Raw genomic sequence first — 13,311 nt, forward strand, 5'->3', positions numbered from 1 at the left:
AACACCATAAAGATGGTCTTGAAAAAGACCGTTGTATTGAACCGTGATGATTCAGGACATCCGACATTTTGTCATTCCCTGCCCTACCTGTACATGCAACAAGACCTCTCCAGTTAAACCTTGGGGATTTCTTCAACCTTTGACCACCCCCAGTGCCCCTTGGCAGGACATTGCCATAGATTTCATTACAGACTTGCCTATCTCTAATGGTAATACCGTTATCTGGGTGGTGGTGGATCATCTCTCCAGAATGGCTCATTTTGTTCCCATGCCCTCTCTTCTCTCTGCCACCAGGTTGGCTCAGGCCTTCATCTTACACATTTTCCGTCTTCATGGGCTACCTCAATGGAGAGTGAGTGATCAAGGACCTCAGTTTACCTCTCGATCTTGGAGGTCTCTGTGTTCTACCGTCGGAATCACCACACACTATTCCTCCGCCTATCATTGTCAGACAAACAGATTAGTGGAGCAGACCAACTAAACCCTCAAAACCTTTCTCCGTATGCACGTAAATCAAAGACAAGATAACTGGTCTACTCTTCTTCCCTGGGCAGAGTTTGTGTACAACAACAACATACATGAATCTTCTCAAATGTCTCCATTCTTTGTGGTTTATGGTTGCCATCCACGTGTACTTATGCCCTTTCCCGGAAAATTGGAACTTCCAGCGGTCCACCAGACTCTTCAGAACATTCAGGATGTAAGGAAGCAAGTCCAGGCCCACCTTCAACAAGCCTTGGCCTGGTATAAACGATTCGTGGATCGACAACCTAGACCAGCTCCAGTCTTTCAACCCGGGCAAAAAGTCTGGCTAAATACCAAATATTTGCAGCTTCGTCTGCTTTCCTATAAATTTGCTCCACAATTTATTGGACCTTTCACTGTTCAATCCCGAGTCGGAACACTTACATATCGCTTACACTTACCCTCCACATCTCGGATTCATAATGCATTTCATATGTCACTCTTAAAGCCTTTTGTACCTTCCAAGTGGCATGCTAAACCTATAAGACCTACTCGTCTTGAAGACATCCTGGTTCCTGAATTTGAGATAGCAGATATCTTGGACTCTAAGTGCCATGCTGGTAAACTATACTATTTAATTTCCTGGAAACATTAAGGACCAGAAGATAATTCCTGGGAACCCGCTACCAACATGAATGCCCCCGACTTGCTCCTAGAATTCCATGATGCATTACCCATTCAAGCCCGGGCCGGCCTGGAGAGGGACCCGTGAAGGGTGGGTTCTGTCACATGCCTGAGACATCAAAGTTGGAGCCAAGCCTTCTCCCCTCAAACGAACTGTATACTTCCCTTCTGACTTCCACACTTTAGGCACGCCAACACTTTAGCATGCCTACACTTTGGGAGTGCCTACACGTTAACGCACATGCACTTTGGGCGTGCCTACTCTGATGTCAGATGCCTTCACTTTAAAACCAGGAATGTCTCCCTACTTCATTGCCTCAAATACAAACTTCTTGGTGTCTAGTGCATTTATCTTGTTGCTGTTCTGTTGACCGGACTTCTGCTTGGACCTGACCTCTGCTGGATCACTGCTTGACCTCTGCCTGGACCGGACCTCTGCTGGACCGCTGCCTGACCTGACTACTACCTGGACCTGACCAATGTTGGATTTGCTGCCTGACCTGACTTCTGCTGGATTGCTGCCTGACCTGCTTACTGCCTGGACCTGACCACTGTTGGATCGCTGCCTGACCTGACTACTGCCTGGACCTGACCACTGCCTGGTACTGTCTTCTGCTCGGCTTTATCTTCACCTCCTTCTGACTGAGCCGAGTCCTCTTACTCGCCTGACTTTCTGTTGACCACCTGATCCCAGGGGCTAAACCGCTGGGGAATGGTGGTCGCCGAAGGGGAAGCGTTAGGTTTCTGACTGCTGATCCTTTGCAGTACAAGGGCTCACTTCTACTCCTAACACTGTGACAAAGGGTAAGGAATTCCACCAAAAAGCCACCTGAAAGGAGAAAAGGGATACAGCCACTCTTTTATATCTAACTTTCTTAAAATGAGGATAGTGTAGAATCATAAAAGATCTTGCAGAAATCTCAGAATTTCTGGCAGGTAAAATCAATTAGGCAAACAGCAAAGGCAGACAGGAAAATGTCCAAACAAATCTTTATTGAATGAGTTCTAGTCCAGACGTGGACATGTTTTGCCAAACAGGCTGAATCAGGCGATTATACTGACAACTAACCAAGGGAAAACAATTTCTTCCCTGGAATCAACCAACATTCAAGATGATTTTACTTCTTAATCACTTCTCCAAGCCTTACTGTGGCAAAGCCATCCAGCTTCACAACTCAAGCACTGCTTGGAGACAGACTATAGCAAAACACCAGCTTCACAGTGGAAAACGAGATTAAGGTAAAATCAATTGAAACATAAAATTAAGTGCTAGCCCATATGCTATCCAATGAACCAAAGAGCGGATCCTGAAAACAACTAAAGGCTGTACAGAATGGTGATAAGTGCCGACTGCATCGAGATGAACCCTTACAGAGCAAACCAGATTGGAAACCTCCTCCCACTTACAAGAGTAACATCTCTTAGTGGAATCTTTTCTGGAATCCAGCAAGATATGGGAGACACCCTCAGGCAATGCCGCTAGATGACCAAGGGGTAAAAGGGGCAATCAGGGAAGACAAAGCCATAGCGGAGGGATTAAATGAATTCTTTGCTTTGGTTTTCACCAAGGAAGATTTGGGAGAGACACCGGTGCCAGAAATGGTATTTGAAGCTGACGAGTCAGAGAAACTGAATGAAATGCCTATAAACCTAGAGGATGTAATAGGGCAATTTGACAAATTGAAGAGTAGCAAATCTCTTGGACCGGATGGTATTCATCCCAGAGTACTGATAGAATTGAAAAATGAACTGGCGGAACTATTGTTAGTAATATGTAATTTAGCTTTAAAATTGAGCGTGGTGCCGGAAGATTGGAGGGCAGCCCATGTAACGCCGATATTTAAAAAAGGATCCAGAGGAGATCCAGGAAATTATAGATCGGTGAGCCTGACGTCAGTACCAGGCAAAATGGTAGAGACTGTTATAAAGAACAAAATTACAGAGCATATTCAAAAGAATGGATTGATGAGACAAAGCCAACATGGATTTAGTGAAGGGAAATCTTACCTCACCAATTTATTACATTTCTTTGATGGAGTGAATAAACATGTGGCTAAAAGGTGAGCCGGTTGATATTGTGTATCTGGATTTTCAAAAGGCGTTTGACAAAGTACCTCATGAAAGACTCCAGAAGAAATTGGAGAGTCTTGGGATAGGAGGTAGTGCCCTATTGTGGATTAAAAACTGGTTAAAGGATAGAAAACATAGAGTAGGGTTAAATGGTCAGTATTCTCAATGGAGAAGGGTAGATAGTGAAGTTCCTCAGGGGTCTATGCTGGGACCGCTGCTTTTTAACATATTTACAAATGTTCTAGAGATGGGAGTAACTAGTGAGGTAATTAAATTTGCTGATGACACAAAGTTATTCAAAGTTGTTAAATTGCGGGAGGATTGTGAAAAATTACAAGAGGACCTTACGAGACTGGGCATCTAAATGGCTGATGACGTTTAATGTGAGCAAGTGCAAAGTGATGCATGTGGGAAAGAGGAACCCGAATTATAGCTACGTCATGCAAGGTTCCACGTTAGGAGTCACGGACCAAGAAAGGGTTCTAGGTGTAGTCATTGATGATACATTGAAACCTACTGCTCAGTGTGCTGCTGCGGCTAAGAAAGCAAATAGAATGTTAGGTATTATTAGGAAAGGAATGAAAAACAAAAATGAAGATGTTATAATGCCTTTGTATCGTTCCACGGTGTGACCGCACCTCGAATATTGTGTTCAATTCTGGTCGCCTTATCTCAAAAAAGATATAGTGGAATTAGAAAAGGTGCAGAGAAGGGTGACGAAAATGATAAAGGGGATGGGACAACTTCCCTGTGAGGAAAGGCTAAAGTGGCTAGGGCTCTTCAGCTTGGAGAAAAGGCGGCTGAGGGGAGATATGATAGAGGTCTGTAAAATAATGAGTGGAGTTGAACGGGTAGATATGAAGCGTCTGTTCACGCTTTCCAAAAATACTAGGACTAGGGGGCATGTGATGAAGCTACAATGTAGTAAATTTAAAACGAATTGGAGAAAATTTTTCTTCACTCAACGTGTAATTAAAATCTGGAATTCGCTGCCAGAGAATGTGGTAAAGGCGGTTAGCTTAGCGGAGTTTCCTAAAGGAAAAGTCCATAGACCGTTATTAAATGGACTTGGGGAAAATCCACTATTTCTGGGATAAGCAGTATAAAATGTTTTGTACTTTTTGGGGATCTTGCCAGGTATTTGTGATCTGGATTGGCCACTGTTGGAAACAGGATGCTGGAATTGATGGACCTTTGGTCTTTCCCAGTATGGCAATACTTATGTACTTACGACTGCAGGAAGCAGCCCAGAAATAGATGAGGCTTAACTCACTCACCCCAAAACTCCTTCAGGAGACCTGCCTGTTGTCTCAGGGTCATTGAAGGTACACAGCTATCCTCTCCTCTTCCAGCCCTGATACTGGGAACACCAGTATCTCTCTAGGAGCCATAGTCGTCTGACACAGAATGCCCCAACACTAATCTGCAAAACTGTCCTTTGGGTTTTGTTTTTTTGGGGCTGAGGAAGGAGAATGGAGAAGGGCTGGACAGGGCAGCAGGGTGGGGGAGGGATCTGATGTGATCAGATGTACCTCCTAAAGGCAGCACCACTCAAGCTGCACACCTCATAGCGCTACTGAACTGAGAAACCCAGACCAGGAGCTGCTAACAGATGAGACCAGGAGCTCATGAGAGACCATCCACTCGTCTGCTGGAGACAGAGAATACTGACTGACCAAGAAACATTCTGCTCTATAAGAAACTACAGTTCAGTGCTCTCTATCTCCACCTGCTAGTAGATGGAAACAACCCACACATCTCTGGATTCATCTGCTGCTAAAGAACACATGACTCCTCCTCTGAGAAGTAATATGGATCCTCATTTGATTCCCAAGAACAGTCCCAATGACTCTTCCACATACTCAGAGGCAGCTGAAGGAGTCTGCATCAACTTTAGCCTGGTGGAGTGAGGTCCAAGCATGAAGCAGGGCCACCGGGGGGGGGGGGGGGGGAGGGAAGAGGGCAAGATTCCCCCAGGTCCGGTCTCCAAGGGGGGCCTGGCACCACTGGTGGCAAGAAGGCAGGCAGACACACAGGCTGAAGTTTGACCATCACGCATCACCCTGAGTCTACAATTTACAAAATCAGAATTGCAGTTTGACCATCACTTGCTACATCTGCTCTCTCTTGCCCTTGTGTGCTGGGACCCAGGTTATTGTGTTAACATGTTAACTCTGCTCTGCCACCACGTCTTTCTTCTTGTCTCAGCCCACCACCTCCTGTGTGAAGTACTTCCTGTTTCTGCATAGGTGGGAGGGGATGCAGCAGGAAGACCGACCTGTGGTGGCTCAGCAGAGCAGGACAGAGACAGACTGAGGGACAGAGCAGATGCAGGAAGTGATGGTCAAACTGCAATTCTGATTTTGATTTGTGAATTGTAGACTTAGGGTGGTGCGTGGGGCCAGCAGCAGGCTTTGTCTGTCTGCAGCCTTAGCATGAAGACAGAAGACAGGACACACAAACACGTCCCCTCAGTTCCGCAGAGAAAACAAGACTGAAGGACCCGTGCTTGTTAGTCAGGCAGGAAGGCACCAGTGCATGCACGTTGGGATGCTGCTTGAAGCTTCTACATTACTCGCTAGTCAGTGTCCACACCGAGTCTTGTCAGATGACGCCACCCAGATGTGAGAATAAGAAGGCCTTCTTGTCCTCGGAGAAATGTCATTTTCAAACTTCACCTATATTGGAAAAGAAACTCCAGCACGGTGCTGAGCCTATGACAATCCTCCTCCTCTCCAGGAATCCTTTCTAGATTCCTCCTGAAAAACTCCCTCAGATACTGGTAGACAATTTACTAAGTCCCAGAGGTTCCATCCTGGAAGTTTGGGTCCAGCTAAAAATCCATATAATATTTTGAGGCTCTGCTTTTATAGCTCTTCAAACTCCCAAGGTGCCACCTAATGGAGCATGTCTGTAATACATACTCTTCTTTTTCCCTATTTATAGGTGCCTTCCCTGATAGAGACGCATGCTAATATCTGAGCAGCTTGCATTAAGAGAAGCTGGTGTTTTCCAAACCTGCAATGGAGGTATGCCTAGCCAGTCTGATTTTCAGAATAGCAAAAAGGAATATGCATGAGATTCATCTGCAGTGGGTCCGTGTGCAAAAGCTAAAATGTTATAATATGGATTAAGGACTGATGATTATAGGCGATTTATGTAGCAGTACTGTCTGCATGTTTGAGATAAACCATCTCTGATGGTCCTATAATTTCTAAGTATTATGCATTTTGATTGGTGCTTGTTAGTTTTAGAAGATTTTGTGCAAAAGAAATTGTAAGTGATATTAAACAAATTAAACATGACCAAAACCGAGCTTCTCATTTTTCCCCCCAAACCCACCTCCCCGCTCCCCCCGTTTTCTATTTCTGTTGATGGCTCTCTCATTCTCCCTGTCTCCTCAGCTCGAAACCTTGGGGTCATCTTTGACTCTTCTCTCTCCTTCTCTGCTCATATCCAGCAGATCGCCAAGACCTGTCGTTTCTTTCTTTACAACATCCGTAAAATCCGCCCCTTTCTTTCTGAGCACTCTACCAAAACTCTCGTCCACACCCTTGTCACCTCTCGTTTAGACTACTGCAATCTGCTTCTTGCTGGCCTCCCACTTAGTCACCTCTCCCCTCTCCAATCGGTTCAAAACTCTGCTAACCGTCTCGTCTTCCGCCAGGGTCACTTTACTCATACTACCCCTCTCCTCAAGTCGCTTCACTGGCTCCCTATCCGTTTTCGCATCCTGTTCAAGCTTCTTCTACTAACCTATAAATGTACTCACTCTGCTGCTCCCCAGTATCTCTCCACACTCGTCCTTCCCTACACCCCTTCCCGTGCACTCCGCTCCATGGATAAATCCTTCTTATCTGTTCCCTTCTCCACTACTGCCAACTCTAGACTTCGCGCCTTCTGTCTCGCTGCACCCTACGCCTGGAATAAACTTCCTGAGCCCCTACGTCTTGCCCCATCCTTGGCCACCTTTAAATCTAGACTGAAAGCCCACCTCTTTAACATTGCTTTTGACTCGTAACCACTTGTAACCACTCGCCTCCACCTACCCTCCTCTCCTCCTTCCTGTACACATTAATTGATTTGCTTACTTTATTTCTTGTCTATTAGATTGTAAGCTCTTTGAGCAGAGACTGTCTTTCTTCTATGTTTGTGCAGCGCTGCGTACACCTTGTAGCGCTATAGAAATGCTAAATAGTAGTAGTAGTACTATTGCTGGAACACACACACACATATAATATGTATATGTATGTATATCTATCTATATATATATAGACTGCTTTAGAGCCCCAGCACATGCAAATATAACTCATGACAATTCATTACAAACTACAGAAAACCCAACTGGCTAGGTGTGCCTCCAAAACAGGGTTTGTAAATAGTAAGGTACACAAGTCATAGTTGTAATTTCCTTCAATTTATAATCTTGCATCCACATTTTTGCACTTAGCCCACAAAATTGCATCCACAGGTTACAGAATACTGCCTGTAAATTAATTTCCAATTATTGTTAATAAAAATAAATAAATCAAAATACAGAAAAGAAAATAAGATGATACCTTTTTTATTGGGCTAACAATATATCTTTTGATTAGCTTTCGAAGTAATCCTTCTTCTTTAGATTAGAAATCAGCAAATGTTGACAAATAAGAATATACAAATGAAACAAAAAAGCATTCCAATGACATTCTCACAGGAAGAGGGAGGGGGGTAGGTTAGGTGAGAAACAGGGAGAGCTAGGTGGATGAGAGTCAGGGAGAGATGGATGGTTAATAAGAGAGTGACAAAGCAGTAGAATTTTATGGTTTATAATGGGCTAGAAAACCCAGATCTTTGTTGAGTCCTGTCTGATAGGTTTCAAAATATTTAATTATTTTGACTTCAAAGGTCTTATGTTCCTGGATTGTCTAAAAAAATTTCCTTTTAGTATTCTTACCATAAGATCATTGATGCAGTGTAATTAAACTCTGGAATTCGTTGCCAGAGAATGTGGCAAAAGCGGGGTTTAAAAAAGTTTGGATAACTTCCTAAAAGAAAATCCCAGAAGACATTATAAAGATGGGCTTGGGGAAAATGCACTGCTTATTTCTAGGATCAGCAGCATAAAATGTACTGTACTGTTTTGGGATCTTGTCAGATACTTGTAACCTGGATTGGCTACTGTTGGAAACAGGATGCTGGGCTTGATGGACCTTCGGTCTGTCCCAGTACGACAACACTTATGTTCAACTGCAGTACTAAGAGAAGAAAGCCACAGAGAGAATCCCTCTTGTAATGACATACAATGCAGAGCTAGAAAAATTGAGACGAATTATAAAAGATCTACAGCCACTATTCCAGGAGGATGAATTACTGAAAGAGATATTCCCAACCCCACCAGTGCTGGTCTTCCGACAGCCCTCTAATTTGAAACAGAAATTAGTGAAAAGCAAACTCCCAATACAAGCTCAAAAATAACAGAATGGCACACATCCCTGCAATATGCCTAGCTGCAAACTGTGCCAACACATCTCACAGGATCCTACAATCACTCACATGGGAAAAGCATTCAGCATAAAGGGATTCATTACATGTTCATCCTGAAATGTGAAATATATCATTCAATGCAAGAAGTGTGAAGATGGGTGCTATATTGGAGAAACAAGCCAGATGCTAAAGACAAGGCTCAATTTACATAGATACAATTTTAAACATTTCAATGCCAACCAGGATGCCACCTCTGTGGGACAGCATTTTAGAAAACCAGAACACGGCATCAATGATCTTATGGTAAGAATACTAAAACAAAATTTTAAGACAATCCAAGGACATAAGACCTTTGAAGTCAAAATGATTAAATATTTTGACACCCACCAGACAGGACTCAGCAAAGATCTGGATTTTCTAGCCCATTATAAACCATAAAATTCTACTGCTTTGCCACTCTCTTATCAACCATTCTTCCCTCCCTCTCATCCACCCAGTTCTCCCTTTTTCTCACCTAACCTACCCCTCCCTCTTCCTGTGAGACTGTCATAGGAATGCTTTTATGTTTCACTTATATATTCTGATATTTGCCAACATTTGCTTATTTCCAATCGGAAGATAAGGGTTACCTTCAGAAGCTAATCAAAAGATGTATTAAGCTAGTCCAATAAAAAAGGTATAACCTTATTTTATTTTCTGTTTTGATTTATTTCTATTTATTACCTTTAAAAGTGGACTAACATGGCTACCACACTAGCTTACTCAAGTATTGGCAACAATCAGAATTGACTCTGACTGGAGCTAATTTCTCATTTTGTGTGTAACTGCAGTTAGTCGCTATTCTGGAAGCTTAGCGCACAAATGCTATAGCATGTCACTTCAAAGGGGCATGCACATAAGCGGGTCAAGGGTGTTCAGAGTACTTACACTGTAAGATTCTAGAATTTTATCAGTTATGTCGCCAAGTACAATATTTAGGCACAGTCAATTACACCAGCCACTGATGTGGTGTAAGCAACCATGCCTAAATGTTGGCATGAAACTGCTAATATTCTATAACGGCAATTACAAGTGTTAAGTACCAATATAGAATTCGTGCTTAGCACGCAGCATCCAAGCGCCTAAATGTTGGCTACCTTTTTAGATTTACTTCCAGTGTGCAAAGGACAGAATCCACTGACTGAAGGAAAATGTTCAGGCAGACCCATTCTAAGTAGGGGCTGGTCTAAGGCCTAATCACATCATTAGCAGCAGCATCAGGCTGTAAATGTGCAGGGGATCCTCAGTGCATGTGCCTCTCCCAGGCCCTTCTCTCTTCCTGGCCTCCATACATGAATGAAGCCTGAGAGGGGAGCATGTGCTGACAACCCATATGTCTTTACAACCTAATATTGCTGCAACAACCATGTCTTAGACCAGCCCCCACTTTAATAAGAACAGGTGTGTGAGGCAGAAAACGTTAGGGAAGGGAGTTTATTGTTTATAGGATAGACATGGAGATGAGGAGGTATGCTAGGTGCTAGGGGGTATAAGCAGAAGGCAATTTTTCTATGTTTAGAAAAGTTGGCAACCCTGTCAGTGTTTATCAAAATCACAATGACTTACCTGATAATCTAGACGAACGTACTGGACATTCATTCTGACCAGTCTTTCAAACATGGAAACCTCCAAGTTGAAATTTTTAGCCAATTCGTACACATTAGCACTGGGCCGGAGCTAAAATATACAATAAGTGTTTATCGTTCTACTGTGCTCAAAATAATACTTTTACATAATCCTCCTCATTCTGTAGCATGTTGCCTAAATTTGAGTGCTATTTTATAATTACGCTCTAAAATAGCTTCATGTACAATTATTATAAAGGCATTTACAATGGAGAAGCATGGGAGGGTCTTGGGGGGGGGGGGCCGACACTTACATGGGCTACTTATAGAATACTGTAAGATGCGTCTAGGTATTGACATTCATACGAGCCACAGAGCTGTCATAAATGTATGCGCTTACATTTTGGTGCACTGATGCTGGTTTATGCTTGTATTCTTTAACCGGCTGATACTCAGTCTGCGGGAGGCAGGCTGCCTAAGTCTTGCGATCAGCACTGAGCCCAGATATTCAATGCCGGGCCGTTTTACTCAGCACTGACAGTTAAGCCAGCAAAGCGCTGAATATTCACGGCTAGCCAGTTATATCACACAATACAGCCGGTTAGCTGCTATACACACAATCACATAGATTTTGCATACAATCACACAGTATGCAAATAAGATGTGTGCCAACATGAAGAATAGGCTAAATGGATACACAAACGAATCTGTGCTAGCAGGAGCTACATGTGGTGTACAAAAAAAAACAAAAACGTATGAGCATTTAGTTTCATATGCATATAATTTTTGCAATACTAATATTTATGCACAGAATAGCACTCCAGCAGTTTCTGATATGAGACTAGACAGACAGAACTCCGAGAAAGTCAAGCAAGTACATCGTTCTGAATATCAGCCAGTGCCCGATTAACTCAGTTCTTCCTGCAGCTTAAAAACTGCTGGCTGATGCAGGCTGAGTATTACCCCTTATTTTTTTTACAGTACAGTCTCACTTATCCGACCATCTGGCATATGCAACAGATCTCCTGGTGACATCATCACATTTATTTTTATTAAAAATCTTTGTTCTAGAAAAAGTTTTGAAAATTGAGGGGTTTTCCATATTATCTGACTTTTCAACTATCCGGGTCTGGTCGGATAATCGAGACTGTACTGTAAAAAAAATAAGGGGTAATACTCAGCCTGCATCAGCCAGCTGTTTTTAAGCCGCAGGAAGAACTGAGTTAATCAGGCACTGGCTGATTTTCAGAACGATGCCCAGTTAGCTCGATGGATAAAGTTAGGACAGCCTTTTTGCTGCACTAACTGGACACCGTGGAGGCAGTTAGTGCTGATTCTATATATGGTATGTTAAATCTAGGTGTGTCCAAAGCATATTCTATAAGCCTAGCGTAAATTCAGATGCAGTGTATAGAATAGGCTTAGGCCCGTTGGATGTGCATAGATTTAGGCGTGGCCATTTACACCTGTGTAAAGCTGGTGTAAATGCCTGCACCTAAAGCTACGCACACAGGCCCAAATTCTGTAACAATGCGCATACATTTGATTGATGGCACCAATATGCCCATGCTCCTCCTAGGACTGTAACCCCTTTTGGCTGTGCAAGTGAGAATTTACAAGTGCCGCTTTACAGAACATGCCCAGCAAAGAACATGCATAAATTCCAATTCTCCAAAGACAAGCAGGCCTATTTATTCTCACTGAGGGGTAACGCGATGCCATGCTGGCCTGGTGCTTGTAACAAGCTTTTAAGAGCTTTGTGGAGCGCGAGCCACAGTCCACTGTGCATGCACGAGTGCCTTCCGGCCCGCCACAAGAGAACAGTTACCTCAGTTCTTTTTCTACCACGGTGAAGGATGGTTGATTTTTTTTCATGCTGTTCTTCACAGCTCGGTCTGAAGAGCTTACAGTGCCTTTCAGCAATTTTTTTTGCACTATTTTTCTCTTGTGATGTATTCGGGTTACCCATTTGTTCCTTCCCTTATCATTTTAGTTTCTTTCCCCTCACTATAAGTGTCCTTTATTTTTTCCCAAGTCACTGGGCCATTTTTAGGCCTGGATTCTGATCACGCTCTCCCTGGTTTTTTTTCTCTGGTGCCTTGCCCCTTTTTGTGGCACCACTGAATCATTCGATTTGACTGCAGAGGTTTTCCCTTCCATGTCCACAAAAGTTCCCAGTGGTTTTAAGCGCTGGACCTGGTGCAATCGGACTATCTCTGGTAAGGACACCCATTCTTGGTGTCTTCAGTGTATGGGGCTCGACCTTAGCCCCTCTGTGTCCTGTGTCTTTGTATGAAGAAAAGGACCCAGTTGGCCTGAGAGGCTCAACGGGAGAGGAATTTTGGAGCCTGGTTTGATTCCTCGGCATTGGCATTGATGTTGGGTGTTGCACCAGCATCGGTACATATGGCTGCTAGACCTGTGGACATTGGTAGCAGTGATGCATTGAGTGGGTCTCCTCCTGCTTTGATGTCAACTGCTGTGCAGGGCCCCTGGAACCGGCCTGCTGTGAGGATTTGACATTGTCGTAGTTTGCACCAAGGAGCCTCGATGATCACCTTCGGGCAAAGGCCAAGAGCATCGGCACTGGTCTCCCTCAACACATGGTGCCTGGAACTCCGGGGCAAAGGATGTGGCACCAGAGAAATGTCGGTGTCAGGAGGGCCGTTCTCTTTCCTTACAAGAGGTTCTGGTGCATCGGTCTCCCAGCAGCCAGGACCAGGGCTCTTTTCTCGACCCCAGCAGTTCTACAGACTATCTCTGAACCAATGCCCCAGCCTTTCCCGGTGTCAGCCCTCGATAAGTGCTTCTGGGCCTTGTTCCCTGAGCTGCTGGTTGGTTTCATGCAAAGGAGTGCATCAGCATCGGGGGTGTTTGCCCCTATCTTGGCTTCTGTTGCAGCCCCTATTGGTCCTCAGCCTGCGGTGCGGCCTCCATCACCGATGTTGCATGCAGCCCCGGTGTTGATTGCCAGCCAAGCCGGTACCCCCTCGACGTCAGTGAAAGAAGCTTCACTGGAGTC

General features: G+C 44.0%; 1 protein-coding gene across 1 annotated transcript in view; it reads right to left on the reverse strand.

The window, feature by feature from the left end:
• LOC115474434 (NFX1-type zinc finger-containing protein 1-like) overlaps positions 1 to 13,311 on the reverse strand; it is a 303,411-nt gene that overhangs the window by 69,939 nt on the left and 220,161 nt on the right. The window contains 1 exon segment of the mRNA XM_030209896.1: positions 10,291 to 10,401. Coding sequence (XP_030065756.1) covers positions 10,291 to 10,401 — 111 coding nt within the window.

Source organism: Microcaecilia unicolor, chromosome 1, assembly GCF_901765095.1.
Source record: "Microcaecilia unicolor chromosome 1, aMicUni1.1, whole genome shotgun sequence".
NCBI lineage: Eukaryota > Metazoa > Chordata > Amphibia > Gymnophiona > Siphonopidae > Microcaecilia > Microcaecilia unicolor.